An 18,056-nucleotide genomic window follows, 5' to 3' on the forward strand; every position below is an offset into this window, starting at 1 on the left:
GTGAAAAGAAAGCCTACAGTAAAATGAAAATTACTGTAGAGAACTTTGAAGAACATAGCATTAAATTTCTATGCGAAATAATTAAAGGCATTGTAACAATGGAGGATATTCGTTCATCTCTAATTTTGAATTGGGATTGTGGCTCCTATGACTCCTGGTTACTGTATTGTCATGGACCATGGCTCCTAAAGGTTCAACAAAAGGTACCTTTAGATTTCATAGGTGATAAGAGGCAGATTACTGGTGTCTTAGCAGTTACCCTGGATGGTGATTTTCTCCAATTTATAAAGGAACTGCCTATCTGCCTCAGGTGAATTGTCCAAGTGGCTGGCGTTTAACACATTCACCCAACCATTGGGAAAATGAGTTCACCACCAAGGATTATATTCAGAACATAATCAGTTCTTACCTGACAAAGAAACGCAAAGAGCTTCATCTTGCTAGTAACCACCATTTCCTGTGCATTTTTGATAACTTTAAAGGGCAGTTAACTGACGAGGTGTTGCATCTACTAAAAGATAGTTTCAATAATGTTGTTTTTGTGCCCCCAAATTGTACCGATAGTCCAGTTTTATGTAAGGGAAAGTATTTTAATTAATCTTTTAATTACGGTTGTGCAACCACTGAATGCTGTGGTTAGCCATAAAAATGTACAGAAACCATTGGGAAACGGACAACCATGGACACAAAATCTATTGTCACATAGAAGCTTATGGAAATATCCAAGTTTTTAAAGCAGAACTGTAAACTACATTGATTTCTACGCCCTGTGGTGTTTGTCTGCTATAAGTACACTAAGCCACTAGCGAGTTATGAGCCAATAAAGGTTAGAATGCGTGATGAAAATGTTTTTTGGAGACGAAACACACAAGTAGCTACTTGTTATCCTTGTTTACCAGACATACAGTACAAGAGCAAGCTTTACTATCACCTGGATGATGTATCTGAACTCCCTGAACACGCTGTTAACTTATTAGATGTCATGCCAATTCAGCGCTTTTCTGCGAAGCGATTCGCAACAAAGACTATTGTTAAGACTTGTTGAAATTCCTGCATTATTTTCTGACTTCGAACTTACAAATATCAGCTGAGGAAAGCCTTGTCTGGTAACATTTCTAGCTTCACCACCCTATTAACTTGGGAATCTTTCATCCTATTCACAGCGGACAACCACGAAACGAAAGAGAAATCAATGTAGTTTCTTTTCATGTGCAGAAAATTACAACATACCATGTACTTTGTAAGTTACCGAAGTTTTACTGCCGGTTATCATCGTTTTCCCAATGGTTTCAATACATTTTAATGGGCATCCACAGCATCCATGGTTATGCAATAGGTAATTAACACTGATTACATTCTTAAGGCGTTATGTGAAACTGGCCTATTGGCTTCAACCATTGGACTTAAGTGTTAATAAATCGTTTGAAAAGGAAATTCCGGGAGTGGTTCTCAGATGAAATCTTTAATCAGAAGGAAGAAGGCTCAACTCTAAGTCCAGTAACATTTCCAATGCATGTAATGAAACCCCTAGGGTTCCAGTGGCTGAAGGACTTTTTTGCCTACATGAAGAATAATGCTGATATTGTTTGAAGTAGATTCAGAGCAGGTGGAATCACTAGTGTACTAAACAGCTAACTTGCTAGATTACTAACTGTTTATAAATAATTTACGTGTCGATTACTTGATGAATTATGTCATGATGATTTCACCACTTTGTTGATACAGTAGCCCAGTGCTTTCTCTTCTTGCAATACACAACCATTATTGTGTTGGCAGTTCTGCATCCTCGTGAGTAAGGTTTTCCCTGAAGTATAATCCACCCATTAAAGAATGCTGACATTTTATAATGCTCTGGGCAAACTGTATATGCCTATATGTCAGTTCAGAATCATTTCCTATTAATAGTTGATCAGGCTCATACAGAACACATATTCTAAATGTCAACCACACAGCGGATTCTACAAATAAAGGATCAGATTGTGGCCAGTCTATTCATTACTACTTGCAACAGTTGTAGAATGCATGCTTGAAACAGTAAGCTAGTGGTCACGCTACTGGTCATTGTTGGCAGAGTGATGGCCATTTTTGGTGCTGGGGCACTGGTCTCTGCTGGCAGAGATATCATCACTGCTGACAGGGTGCTACTCATGTTGGAAATGTACTTGTAGCTTGGCAGGGTACTCACTGCTAGCGGGGTATTTGTCAATGGTGGCGGAGTTACTGTTGGTAGAATACTTGTCACTGCTTCTAGCAAGGATGCTAGGAAGGGATGAAAAGAACTTTTGTACTTTATTTAGTTCTACTGAATTCCCTGTAAAGTGTAGCATGCAAGGAATTTCCATCCCACCTTGTAGAAGGTCCACCAAGTATCATTGTCCACCTGAAACTTTGTAGTAAATTTCCCCGCCATGTGTGACAAAAATTGAACACACAGTTGAAATATTCCTTGGAACGTGTCCCACTGTATTATCCTGCTACTGTGTATCAAACTATTGGGTTATCTGCTTCCTTTCTACATAAAAGTTTCTCACCGATTACAGGTGTCCAGATTTCTAGATAAACATGTATGCTACTAGCTGTTTTGAACTCTTCAATCACCTTATCCATTGATAATGTGTAAACGCACATGTACAGTAGATCACAGCATGGTATCCACGTGTGTAAGGGTGCAACCTCAAAAGTTTTCCATAGTGATCATGTAACCGCAAAACTTTCCACCATGAAACTTCTGTGTTATACGGTATGTGATTCATACATTTATTCATAGAATGAAGTCTCCTTTTTACATTGAAATTTTCTTGCTCCTACAAGCAGACATGCATATATTTTAAAAAGCTGGTCTGTAGGTAAACAATAGGAGATCAATAAAGATGTTGTTATACTGATAGTGTAATCCCACAAACCGCCATGTTGACTTATTCCATCATGGTGTGGTGAGTTGCATCAAAGAAAATTGGTGGATTAATGTTATCAATGTAGCTGCAGTCTTGATACCTTCTTGTTTCAGGGCTTCGTAACAATCCCTAACTCTTATAATTTTCAATTGTAGTATGATTTGTGCATGGATCATATGCTGCCATCAGTAGCACAAATTAACTTGAGTGAGTACCTTCTTTTAGCCTTAGGTATCATTAGAAACCATACACAGCACCATCACAGAAAGTAGCAATACAATACTATAGGAATGGATTGCTATGTTAGTTCACAATGAATATCCACAGCTTTGCACTTTCCCGTCTGAATGAATGGGAAATGGTCCAAATGGATGAGCTGAATTGGTATCGATTCCACGTGTGCGTTCTCCAACAAATTAGGGTTAACAAAGGCTATTACATCATTACACTACTCAACATGAATAATAAATAGTGTGTGTAAATGTAAGGCAGTGCAATGGTTGTATTGAATCAACATTGATGCACCACACACTCGTTAATATGAAACTAATGAAGCCATGCAGCCCATGGATAATCTTTGCACAATATGTATACAAATGTATGTTATGCATAACATAAATGTTTTGTCTGAAAAGTGGTTAATTACCACTTCCTCTGGGGGGGGGCCTACCTAGTTTACTTTGCCTAGGAACTCAAAATCTCTAAAGCTGGCCCTGGGCACGGCATTTTTTAAAGCAAGAATATCTCTTAGAATTACATAATATTTATGATAATAAATCCCTTTGATGTGTAATAGGCTATGCACAATTAATTACCTTGCCTTGTCATCTTAATTAAGCATGTACGTAGGTCTACCCCACACTGACCTCTAGCCTCTAAATCATGCAGAAATTATGTTGATGCATTCTGACTACTTAACTGATTACGTATCATCATACTCCTGATATACCACTCAACCCTGTTGTACTGTATGCACGTAAAATAATGTATACATAATATTGATACTGTACCTTGCACTCAATTATGAATAAGTACCTATAGTCCTTTCTATTGATTTGTTTTGTAGGCTGTTGACACTTTGAAGACATGGATTTCTTCTAATCCAAAGTTTGTTTGTGTGTTGTTTTGTGTGAGGTACTGTATGATTTACCAAAATTAATGCTGTTTCATGAGAAGGTTACTTAAAGCTTGTGAGTACAGGGAGTCGAGGTGTTGTGTCCTACTGAATGCACCAGACCCTTTGAAAAACCTATACTGGTGAGAAGTTAAGATTGTTTAAAAGGTGTGGTAGTATATACTGTATATTAGGGATCACAGAGACTTTCTTGCCCAAAAATATCCTGAAACCAGCCTCACCTTCCCTTCATGACAGCTTGGCAGTATTGGTTAGGAATGACCAAGCCCGAAAATGTCTTCAGACCGACCCCAAATCCTTTGAACAAGTTTTTTTTTTAATTTACTAAGGTGAATTTCTACTACCTGAGTGCCTGCCTGCCTGATTGACTGATGCCTCCAGCTAACATAACTCATCAATGGAGGCTTGATTTCTTCACTGTTCAATGCCGCTTCATCCCGAGCTTTTCTCCAACCACAGTGTGTACAATACACACATCATGGACTTACCTTTGTGTCCCAGTTATTTTCACTGATAGGTGTCAGTTTGCAATAGCGTAATATATGGCTTCCCTGTGGCTGTGTTGAATAGCAATCATGCTATTTTCCTTGGACAATGCATCAAGAATGTGTTTAGTTGCAAAACTATTCAAGGTTGCACGAGCACACCCATGATTGTTTTGTGTAAAATAAAATCACTTGTGTGTCAGTGGATGGGAGAACAATCTTAAAAACTACCCACAGATTTTATTCTATTGTTATAAAAAAAGAATAAACAAGCAGCTGGGGAGTAATTGACACTACACAACAACTTGTGTTCACATAGCACAGTTGTAACAGCAATATTATTGTGTGAAACAGAATAACTGCATCTCAAACAAGATAATCTAATCCAAAACAGCCAAGCTGTAAAAGAAAGAGTGTGACCATCAAAAAGGCTATGATGAAAAAAAGATGTGAAATCCATGGTGGCGGCCAAGAAATGGCTGTGATGGTAGGTTAATCATAAAAATTTTAATAAAGACAATTCAGGTGAATTTGGTGTTGCTTGGTCTTGGAACAAAATTCACCTGAATTGTCGTTATTAAAATTTTTACCATTAACCTACCATCACAGCCATTTCTTAACCACCACCTTGGATTTCACATCTTTGTTTAGCCTTTTTGAGGGCCACACTCTTTTTTTTACAGCTTGGCTGTTTTGGATTAGATTTCACTTCTTTTTGTATTTGTAAACACCAAAGCTGGCCTATGTGCCGGCTTTGGGGCTTTTTAACCTATCTTTTTTTCTTTACCAAACTAATTCCGATTTTATCAGTAAATTTACAATTTATATATATATATATATTATATATAATACAAATAAATTATTTATTATTCCCTACGGATAAGCTGATCTCTCTACTGGGTGACTTGAAATGTAGCTGAACTCTCTACAGGGTGACTTGTTTGTAGTTGAACTCTGTAGCTGAATTCTCTACAAGGTAACTTCTTCTAGCTGATCTCTCTACAGGGTAATTTCTTTGCAGTTAAACTCTTTACATGATGGTTTCTTTGTAGCTGAACTCTCTACAAGGTAACTTCTTCTAGCTGATCTCTCTACAAGGTGACGTTTTGTAGCTGAACTATCTACAGGGTGATTTGTTTGTAGTTAAACTCAAGGTGATCCTTCTAGCTGATCTCTCTACAGGATGAATAATTTCTAGCTGATCTCTGGATGACTTGTTTCTAGCTGAACTCTCTACAAGATGATTTGTTTCTAGCTGATCTTTCTATAGGGTAACTTGAACTCTCTACAGGATGGTTTCTATGTAGCTGATCTCTCTACAGGGTGACTTGTTTCTAGCTGATCTCTCTAGGGTGATTTGTTTGTAGCTGAACTCTCTACAGTTGATTTGTTTGCAGCTGAACTCTTTACATGATGGTTTCTTTGTAGCTGAACTCTCTACAAGATGACCTCTTCTAGCTGGGTGATTTGTTTGTAGCTGAACTCTCTACAGGTTGCATGAATTGTTGATAGCTGAACTCTCTTCAGTGTGACTTGTAATAATTATACAGCGATATATTTGTAGCTGAACTCTCTATAGGGTGACTTGCTTGTAGCTGAACTGCATACAATATTAACTGGTTGCTGCTGAACTCCCTACAGTACAACTTGCAATGTAATAGAATTGTATATTGGAGTAAGTCAAAAACTAGCTGAGTGCTCTATTGGGGTGAATGTTCTAATAGAGTATCTCGATCTTGCATTTGCTACATGAGGTTGACATTGGAATCATAACTCAGTGGTTTGTAATCCGATTGTTCTGTACTACTGCAAGAACTTTCTACGATGACTATTCCAGCTACATACCCATTTTCAGCTCACTGCTCTAAGTGGTTTGCCTGGTAGGCGTGAAAACTATTGGTATTTTTATTCACGAATCTCGGTCACACAATTGTTACACACCTTCAGTTTCATATCATATCTCCATGATCTTTATTTTGATTGCTGTCAAACAACCTAAAGGCACTCCTACAATGGTTGATCTATCCACAAAAGGATTTTCAACTCATTGCATGAAGCGGTTTACCCTGTAGAAGTGACAACAAATTGATCTTGTTTTGCTCGAATAATGGGTCATAAATACTTAACTGTTCATCAGATTTGCACCGAATTTGATACTAGTATTTGCCTTTGGACTGCCTTTCTCTGTGCCATATTTCAAGGCGATTGGAGTACATGTTTGCGTTTTATAGCAATGTTGCAAGTGTGCGAAAAGACGAAGAAGAAAAAAAATGAAGAAATAAAATCAAAACTTTGGCTGCTTGTATCTTGGAAATAGCTTAAGTGAATTCCTTCAAAATTGGAATGTGGACTCCCCTAGCTGGCAGGCAACTCTGCAGCAAATTTGTTTCCAATTGGATAACGTACCACTGAGGTACAAAGGTGTTAAAATGACGTTTTTCTTTCTTCCTGTCAATATACCCATGGTGTGGCGCGCCGGCTTCTTGGGCCGCACAACACACTATCGTATGTCTTGATCACGCCTTCTACCATAATATATCACTTTTGTTACAATGTCAGACAACCCTAGGGGCATTCTAAGCTAGCTCACCTGGCTTACAATCATCGCATATACAAAGACTGCCACTTTTATGACCTACGAGATCCATAACAATGGCATGATTTATTTATGATTGCATCATAAGCTTGAATGGCTTCACATAGAAACAATAGACTCTTTAATTGCAGAGGCATTTTTCATACACACTGTGTAATGGGCGAAACATAGCTGATAATGAAACATACAGTAATGGCCACTAATATTTTTTTCATTTGTAATGTGTGTAATGGGCAGAACGTAGCTGAAAATGAAGCGTGATGGCCACTCATTATTTAAAGTTCACTTTTCTTTCTGGGGCACTTTTTCAGATGCAAAATTATTTTTTAGCATGACTTGTACCATTCTTTCTTTGAATGTGGTATGCATAGACGACTTCTCTTGTTTCACTAAATTTTAGCTACATAGTCCCTTGCTTCAGTACTTTTTTCTTTCTTTTAGTTCCTAATCCAACTTAAATTTCCTAATTTTCCTTCTACTTGTACAGTATAGGTATAAAATGACATTCAGAATCCCAGATGAAATTCTGGATCCCAGCTGCCTAGACTGAACTTCACTGAGGGTTCAAGTCACCACTGGATGTAGGGTTTTATTAGGGTTTTGACATGATGATTTGACTCCCTCTATTCACAGGTTTAATTAGCTTTCTCACAGGATCCCAGTGAGATAGCATTCATAATCATTTATGATATTACAAGTGGATGTAACATTAGAAACTGGTTTTTAAATCACCACAGTTGACCGCTAAGCCAGGCCAGTTTTTCTGATTAATAGACTAGATTACTGGACTCAGTGGACTGAGCTAGTGGAATCAACAAAGTTTACTATTAGACTAACTTTTCACAGTGTCTTAGTGTCAGTATCATGAGCCCTTAGCTAGCTTGTATCCTACAAACATGTAGGTACAGTAAGCAAACAAGTGTGATGCTAAAAGATGAGTAGGCCTTGCAATAAAATAGTTTGGTTGTGCCTATTTCAAATTGCAGATGTACCAAATTTTGTAACGTGTGAATGGGCATTGTAAAGCTTGAAAACTGTGCTGCTGATCTGGTAGGATACTAGGAATAGCAGTCGTATAGGGATATAACTGGGACATAATCTTGTGTACAAAACTGACACTATACATATACAGTTGTATTTAGTTTAGACTCTCTACGTACATAGTATGTATTATATTAGCAAGAGCATATGTATTATATAGGTATAACACTACATGTGTTACCACTTCATCTGGTGCTGATATAAAGAAATCTTTCACTCATTCTTTTATGTCAAAGTATGTTAATGTGTACACTCCTACATGTTTGTCTCTGTATAGCTATTAATTACAATACAGGAATCTTAAGTTCAATGAAGGATCATAATCTGCAGACATAGGCAACCTCCCTTGTTTCACTGCTTTTTATTTCTGTGGTCCCTAATTGAAATTAAAATTCCTGATTTCTCTTCATACGTATTTGTTTATTACTATTTTGTAACGTAATTATAATTGGTGAATCCATGTGTACCACATCAAAAGGTAGAGTAGTGCCAGATTTAATGTTTTTGTCTGAACAGTAGCCTCAACTGTCAATTACAAAAAGGTGTGAAGAAGCCATTTGCCCTGTTTTGTTGTAAATTTGACAGAGCAACGTTAATGAGCCGTCTAAGCGGAATAAATGGTGTGCTCTTTTATAGTACAACAATCCAAAAGTCTGGAGATAGTTACAAAATAAGTACAATAAACAATTATGAAATAATGGTTAAGTAAAAATGTTTTCTTTAGCACTCCCACCCACTTAAATTGACTGTTGGTTTAAGTCCCATCTCCAGTCAAAGAGTTTCAAATTGATCATCGGTGAGAGGTTTTGTTAAATATCTGCCACCATTTCTTCATTAAGTCAATTCAATATATCCATCACTCAGAGCTTCTCTTAAAAATGAAATTTAACATCAATATGTTTAGTTCTAGCATGTGAGACAGGATTTTTAGCAATTGCAATAGCACTCTGATTATCTTCTGTGATAAAGAGCTCAATGCCTATTCCCAAGAGTAAATACTCCATTGTTTACTCTTGCTATTCCCTATTGACTAAATGTACATCCAGCAGGCTTGTGCATGCATGTAAGAAAAGTTTTTACTTGTATGCAGTGAACTAGGTTACAGTAGCAAACAATCTTTGGGGAAGAAGTTGTCTAGCATTTAAGGATTGGAACTTACAGGTAGTTAGTGAGATGGCTCACTAACAGATAGACAGAATACGTGTATAAAAAAGGTGTAGATCACATCTTTGCAAGTATGCTGAATTAATTACTGTTTGTATGAAAATTACATAATAGTCAATTAATAATGTAAGTGACATTTTATATCTGATCCAAAAACTTTTCCAAATAATTTATAATTGTGTCTATAAAATTGTGTGTGCTGCTGAATTTCTTTAATCATTCAATAAATGAGATTGTTGTTGTTGTTGTGATGCTACAATGGTGGTATTCTGCATTTTATGACAGGTTATGAGCTCAGTCGTAAAGTGAACCACAGTTTGAACAAACCAAAAACAGTGTCAATAAGCCTTGCATCACTTGGACTGTATATCAGCCCTACAATGGATCTTAGTGCTTTACACTACAGCCCTATAAAGGGTTTACTGGAGTAAACCATAGCTACATTTCACTAAAAGATGTTTGTACCACTACTCATGAACGAAAAGGACTGAAATTTTCAAACACTACACACGCTGAAGGCATCAGTACAATGGAACTGCTAACCAGGAAGCTGAAGACTATGAGAAAATACATGTATATTAACCAAAGATTTGTGCCAATGGTGATGACTCCTAAATGCATTTGGCTCGTTCTTTGTCAATTTTTTAAATGGAAGACTGTGAATAATTAATATTTATGTATTGATGCAACTGTATGGACTTCATATGCAGAATGATCATCTGGTGGCCATTGGTGAGGAGCTACAAAGCGTGCAAGACAATATTCAACTTTAGTGACAGCACTCTTGGCTTGAGGAGACAATGAACTTACTTGAGTGTTAAACAAGCCCTACTGAATTAAGAGGGAAGCTAAGTGATCAAGGAAGTGCTGACACAGCACTGAGAGGTAGTCTGGCTCAAGCATTTGCTTTAACACACTGGAGAAATTGTCCCCAAAAGAATAAAAGTCTACTAAAAGGTATCATCATACCAAGAACAAATGCTGATACCACAGTTGACATGGGGTTTCTCAAACCTTCAGAACTGTTAGCACCATACGGTTACATAGATAAGCAGTTTGCAACAGACCAGCATGAGTAAGCATTGATCTACCAATGTGCAGTTTAGGCATCCCAATACTCTGTTTTGTCAAAGCGAATAGGCTGCTGTGAACTCTGATCGAATTCCACATTCATTTCATTCAGAAAAGACTGAAAATCATCTGACAGATATTCTCTATCTGCTCTCAAAGCCTTGATCTTCATTATAGACTTAGTTTCCACAGAAGCCTTAAACTCCTTAACTTTTCAAGGACTTTTTCCCATAGAAAGTAGGTTCTACATCAACGTGAGTAGTCATCTGTAAATGTGATGAAGTTTTCAGTTTTCAACAAATGATTGTGTTTACATGCATCAGTATGTACTAACCGAAGCTTCTTTTTTAATCTTCAATCCTTCAATGGATGGTACGGTTTTCGTTGACACTTTCCTTGAACACAAGCTTCACAGAAACTCAGGTTACCTTATGATTGCAGTCATCACTTTCTGAGCTCTTCACTTGCTACTGTAGCTTTTTCAAAACAGTTGTCTTATGTTGACAATGAGCCAAGCTCTGGTGCCACAGATTAGTCTTGCTAGTGCCAAGCATTGGGTCCAGCCTTCTCAGTAGACATAGGTTGTTTGAAACATGCTAGAGTGTTTGGTTGTACTATGTAGGCTCAGGAGCTTAAAGTTATTTGCTGTACCCAGAGTTTGGGGTAACTAGTTACTTTTGTAACTATGTTACGTAACGGATTACTTTAAAAGTAACTAGTAATATAACTAGTTACTTGCTTTGTAACTAGTAACTTGTAACTAGGAGTAATTGTCTGAAAAGTAACTAAGTTACAATAGTAACTAGTTACAATAGTTACATTGTAAGGGGTGGTCCACAATTTTCAGCTGTTTCGCGAGCGTACAAACCGTATGCTAGGGGGGAGGGGGTAAAATCACATGTATGTTTTTTAAAAATGCTGATCATGTGAGTTGGAAAGAAATCCGAATGCAGTGATAAGGCTCTAGTAAGCACTACTTCTACTTCATGCAATACAGTGTCCAATTAAACGGTGGACTAAGCAAGCTCATGCTGTTAATGAATGGGCCCAAGCCAACACATTTATGTGCTTTGGCGAACTCTGGAAAACAGTGCCAGGGCTAGGTTAAGCTAGCTAGCTACCAATGAAATGAGGCTTTATAAGCTGAAGGCAAAGATAAACCATGTTTCAAACTACAGGTAATCAGCGTGATAACACATACTACAGGCTTTATATACTTTTATAACAGTACTGACTTACTTATTTTTCTTTAGTCTTAGTCTATATAGCAATTAACACTGATAAACGATTACAATTGAATGGCATATAGCTACACTGGTTGTTGCTTTTGTTTAGTATCTGCAGAAGGTGTTGTTGTCGGTTTAGGAATACTATTGGGTATGGGAGGTTGGATTATGTGGGTACTAATTTGTTCACACTACATAGTTGTGGTAGTTGTGGTAGTTGTGGGTTGCCCATAGAGAAAACCTGTCTCTGCAGAGTGTACCCACATCTCCTGACTCCAGTCCACTTCAGACTATGGTGAAAACACCCTACAGACTAGTACTGCTGTTGCTACTGCCAGTGATATGGTTTTGTATGAACACATCAAAGATGGCCAAGAACAAGTTGTTTCTATGATGTGTATGTACACATTTGCAAATGTGCATCAGGTTAATACTAATGCCCGCTGTGTGTAGGAACATTTCCTTCAGGATATCAGCTTCAAAAGCATCTAAATGATAAGTTGCCTAAAAAGCAAAACAAACACCATACATGAATTTTGCAATATTAAAGTTTCTGGGTGTTTGTTCTGCTATACAATACATCCATGTGTCAACAATTATACAGTACGCTTTTGGCTGGGGGGAGGGGGTCAGAAAAAAGAGTACTCTTTGTACGCTTGCAAAAAAGCTGAAAATTGTGGACCACCCCTAACTATAAATAATTATGCTTTAAAAGCAAGAGCACTTCAATTTTTGTGCCATATATGCTACTAGTCTCGTGCCCATCCGGGCTCGTGCTAATGCGCAAACACCGTCTGGTGACAATGCTCGAGTTTCTTGGGCCCGGAAGTGCAATCCAGCCAAAATATTGGCTGGCCAATCAGAATCGAGGAGTTGCATAATCGTTTTAAAACAGTGAAAAGCCATTTGAAAATGGCTAGGAATAAAGTAAAACTCAGAATAGGGAGTTTACTAGATGCGATCTCTTCATTCATTGTATTAGTAGAGGACGCGTTTCATTTCTGGTGAAGCGTCAAGTCACGATTCATAAGGTGAGATCAGAAAAAACAATTTGACAACAAACATCTTGAACAACCTAGGTGATTAAATTCTGATAAAATGGCTTTTAAATAGTCTGCTTTTTCATATACTTCCAATACATTCATGTGATTATGCAACTCGTCGATTCTGATTGGCCAGCCAATATTATATTTTGGCTGGATCGCACTTCCGTGCCCAAGAAACTCAAGCATTGTCACCAGACGGTGTTTGCGCATTAGCGCGAGCCCGGCTGGGCACGAGACTAATATGCTACAGCCACATTAAGTAGACATATTCTGTGTACTGTTCTGTATGATTCAGCTTGGGTAAAAGACGTAGCATTAATTAAAACTGACCTGAAAGAGCAACAGAATTGTTATTTTGCTAAAAACAAGACATAATTTATACTACGAAAGTAACTAGTAAAGTACTTAGTTACCTTTTGAAAAGTAACTGTAACTGTAACTAAGTTACATGGGATAAAAGTAACGTGTAACTAGTTACTTTTCTGAAGTAACTACCCCAACTCTGGCTTCACCAAAACTAGCAATTGCTAAACTTTAGGATGAAGAAAAGCATAATATACATCATGATATGTGACCTAATTTTAGAAAACCATCACTGTATGCACAATAGTACTTTTGTAATAAAACGCATTCAAAAACAATGGGTAAAAAACACAAGCTTCAGAAAAAATTTACACTAGTTTTTATCGCCTTGCTGGTTGGTGAATTGACACTCCAGTGGATAAATCCTGGGCATCATCATGTTCCCCTACTCATAGGGAGTTCACAAATCCTTGTTTCATCTTCATTCACAGGTGGGTTTCTGTGTTACGGACGTTTGTTTATGTTGCGGTGACGAAAGAATGTACGACGATTTTTCTTCAATGAATTCGCCTTCCTTCCGGATCACAAAAGAATATTTTTGGCAAAAACTATACCTTGGTGGATGCACAAATTCATGGCGAATATAATGAGCAAAGATTCAACTCCGTACACCTTCTGTACATATTCATTTATTCGCTCATCCAGGTGTCTACTGCTGTATTTCCCACACTGCTTATTTTGGAAGCTGAAACTTAGCCAATCCATTCCTCTGTCCCTGTAGACAACAAAGAACCAATAAAATGAATTTTGATAAATGTGTGCCTATCGACAGTTTTCTAAAATTAGGTCACATATAGACTTGAAATTAACAAGGAGAAGATATCCTGACCACCTGGCAGATTCCTGAAAGTATTCGAGTGTTAATTTGATGGCTGCATGCAAGTTTGAGGCTGCTCAGGTCCAGTCATGGATTTTTCTCTTTTCTCCACCTTTTCAAACATACTCTCTGTAACAACTTTAACAGGCTGTAGGACCAGGAGTCCTACAGACCTTCAGCACTTGTGCTGTAAAGTTTTAATGAATAAAAATAAATAAATAAATAAATTCAATGAGAATGATTTTGGAGAGAGTACAAGTGCTATAGCAAGTTAGGAGAGGTAGATGCAGAAATCTCAGTAGAATCTGGAAAAGAAGTAAGTGAACATTGATGAGCAACCAAAAAACAGTGGAGAAGAAGTTATCAAGCAGCCTTTAAGAAGCTTTGAGAGTTATCAATAAGGAGACTACCTGTTCGTTATGGTGTTTATCAATTTGCCTATACTGCTAAGATATGTCATGTAGCTTTCCGGGCAGTAAGAAATGAAGAACCAACTAACATTGATACTGCCCTCAACAGTGATTATTCTATAAAGACAAGAAATTATTGAACAGCTAGTGCCATTAACATGTTGTGAGATTTATCGATAAGGAGACCACCTGTCAGTTATGGTCAGAGTTGGGATAGTTACTTCAGAAAAGTAACTAGTTACTAGTTACACATCACTTTTATCCCATGTAACTTAATTACAGTTACTTTTCAAAAGGTAACTAAGCACTCTAGTTACTAGTTACTTTTGTAGTATAAATTATGACTTGTTTTTTAGCTTTTGTAACATGAATTTTGCTCAGAAATGTATCATTAAGGGATGCAATACATATGTGCACTTAAAATAACAATTCTGTTGCTTTTTCAGGTCAGTTTTAATTAATGCTACGTCTTTTACTCAAGCTGGATCATACAGAACAGTACACAGAATCTATCTACTTAATGTGGCTATAGCATATATGGCACAAAAATTGAAGTACTCTTGCTTTTAAAGCATAATTATTTATAGTTACAATGTAACTATTGTAACTTTATCCCAACTCTGGTTATGGTGTTCATCAATTTGCCAACACTTATAATCATGTAAGTCATGGAGCGTACTAGACAGTAAGAATTGAAGAACCAACACCAACTACTATTGATAATGCCCTCAACAGTGATTATTCTAAAGAATGGAAAGTGGCAGCCAATCTTGAATACAGGCCTTAGTTGAGCTGCTAAAGGGTGTAATGTTGTTGGATGTAATGGGTATTTCAGGTGGAATATGATGGTAAGGGTGAAGTGAAGTGCCTCAAAGGCAGACTTGGTGCTCAAGGTTTTTCGCAAAGGCATAGTGTTGATTTGTTCATCTATTCATACCCTGCTTGCATTTGCAGCTGAGAAGAGGTTGAGACCCACCAAACGGATGTTGTTAGTCCTTTCTTGAATAAAGAATATATCTATATGAAGACAAGTACACAAATTTTCAACTAGAGTAGGGACCATAGCACATTGATAAAATGTACTGAAACAAGCTGGAGTAGTGCACGATATTAAATTACAGTAAAACAATAAGAAGTGTTGTATCCCTACTGTGCTCCAAGATACATAACGGAAATGCACAGTAGCTACATAACGGAAATGCACAGTAGGGATATAACACTTCTTATTGTTTACTGTGATTTAATATCATGCACTACTCCAGCTTGTTTCAGTACTTTTTATCGATCTGCTATGGTCCCTACTCTAGTTGAAAATTTAAAATTTTTTGTGCACTTGTTTTGTTAACTTTTTTTGTAAATAATTATTGTGAATGGTGAACCCACGCATACCGCACCTGAAACCATGCATAGTGCACCCCAGCTGTATCAATTATCATCTGATAAAAAGTGTCCATTACACTTCATTGTTAGCTATGTTCAACCCATTATACACAGCATTTTGAACCAAGAACTGTTCAAAAAGAACCTCTGAAATTCACACATACCGAAAGAAAGAAATGGTGCCGTGCGCCCCACCCCAGTTATATCAATTATCGTCTGAAAAGTGAAGTATCCATTACACTTTGTTGTCAGCTATGTTCAACCCGTTGCACAGCAGTACAAATCGAGAACTGTTTGATAAGTAACCCTGCAATCATAGTAGCCACTATGAAAAATACAGACGATTTCCATTATGAAGGGAAGCCATCACATGCTACCGCCAAATCGACACTTTTTGCAGTCAGCAAAGATGAATGGTGCATAAAGGAGGACACTGGTAAGTCTATGAAGAATGCATTGTATGTACTGCAGTATGCCAAAAGGCACCTCTCGGGCCGAAGCGACATCGAATATTGAAATTATCAAGCTCATAGCCTTACTCATTGTCAAGTTACATTTGTCTGAAACGATCAGTCAGTCAGTCAATTACTCAGTCAGTAGAAAATGCCGTTAAATAATTCAAATTCTGTAGCAACTTGTTGAAAGCATTTTGAGTCGATCTGAAGGCTTGTTTGTGCTTAGTTTTGCCTAACCAACACTGCCTCATCGTCGTCAAGGAAAATTGAGGCTGGTTTTGGGTGATGTTACTTTGTGGGCCACGCCTACTCCATTGTGATCCCTACTATATATAAGTCCAGCTTGGAAAGGAGGAGTTAGTCTGCGAACTATAAGAAAGTCCATATTTGGCCCAAAGCAATCTTCATGAAAAACTATGTGGCCATTTAAAATAGTTTGGCTTTAAAGAGAGTGGAGCAGATCTTATTCAAAGTGGAGACCATGGTATGAAAATACAGTGACAGCAGTTTACGTTAATGGTTTTATTCTCATAGCGAAGACATTAGATGTGGTGCAGCAGATGAAAGAGTTATTGTCTTAGTATCAGTTTTGAATTGGCATTTCAGTGTGCTAGAATCATTGAGGACGCATAAGCTCTCAGAAGCTAATACAGTGACCACACCAATAGATCTTAATGTTGAGTCGATGGAATTTTCTCATAGTAAGAAAGTTGATCCTGTTCAATACAACAGTCTATGGTAGGCAGTCTGTTACTTACATATATGGCAAGGGCACAAGAGGACAAAGCACGTTGATATCAAACATCATTTCATTTGTGAAGTGGTAAGACTGAAACAACCATTGTCCAGCTTGCTGATATATTTATAGTACGTATCTCTCACGAGCAATGTTACAAGCTCGTGTACTCTCCTCGCTCTCAACATGCACATCACGCGAAATTCATCCCATACGCACAAGCCACACGTGAAAGCATTTCTAGCTATGTTAATTTAGGTATTACGCATGTTCATAGCTTCTACCAAGATAAATCATGTTGCAAATAGCTAGTTACGAACGACTGTTTGTATGTTGTGTATCATTCTATGTATTGCACTGTAGTAGCTATCGTAAATTCACGTAATGTATAGCTACCACATGCGTGGTTTACACTTTTTCTGTTGAACAGATTGATGCACTGCAGTCACTGATCACTATCTTTGGAAATGTGCGAGATGTACGTAGCTACGTACTGAAGCTCTATTAATAATCTTTTTGATGGGTTAGGGTTGTAATAATCAATGGTATGTAGTATTAAATTTATGTATAATGTTTCTTTAACGGGTCATCACACTGCAGCTGCTGAATTCCCATATTCTGAAAAGCATTACATACTTATAGCTATGCAATAGTTTATTATACAGTAGTAATTATAGTATTAACTTATTATTATTATAGCTACGTACTTATTGCTATTACGAGCATAAGTATGCTATACTTCTGCCCAATCAATAAGGGCAGTAGTAATTCTATACAACTCGAGTAAATTCCCCGCATGGTTGTATAATCACTTATTGAAACCAGTGAACTGCATGCTATACAAATTGAGTATGCATATACCTAGCTAGCTATAGACTGCCAGTCAAGTCCAGTTGATCAGGCTTTTGATTCAAGGTGACTGTCATTAGAAATAAACCTGCAGGGAAAAAAAGACATATGCTATAAATACGTAGTAGTTGTACTGTACATAAACCCACAAGTATGTAGCACACATGCTACATGTGCATTTCATGGAGGTCACATGTGACCACACACGATGTTGCTCATGATCAGTACTGTACCAAACAGTTACCAAGAATAGAGGAAAAGCTGAGAGGAAAATGGGACTGACTTAAAACAATGACTGAGTGCTGTATTGAACATTTATGTAACTGTCTATTAATTAATGATCATTTTTGTATCTGATCCAGAGACTTCTTGAATAGTGTGTGTAATT

General features: G+C 37.4%; 1 protein-coding gene across 2 annotated transcripts in view; it reads left to right on the top strand.

Annotated features, from left to right (window-relative positions):
- Positions 1–18,056, top strand: part of LOC136265130 (peroxisomal targeting signal 1 receptor-like) — a 186,975-nt gene that overhangs the window by 100,626 nt on the left and 68,293 nt on the right. For both annotated transcript variants that reach the window (XM_066059924.1, XM_066059925.1), the window contains exons 16-17: positions 3,961–4,001; positions 8,312–8,386. In XM_066059924.1, the coding sequence (XP_065915996.1) occupies positions 3,961–4,001; positions 8,312–8,386 (116 nt within the window). The remainder of the gene's footprint in view (positions 1–3,960; positions 4,002–8,311; positions 8,387–18,056) is intronic.

Source organism: Dysidea avara, chromosome 8 (assembly GCF_963678975.1).
Source record: "Dysidea avara chromosome 8, odDysAvar1.4, whole genome shotgun sequence".
NCBI lineage: Eukaryota > Metazoa > Porifera > Demospongiae > Dictyoceratida > Dysideidae > Dysidea > Dysidea avara.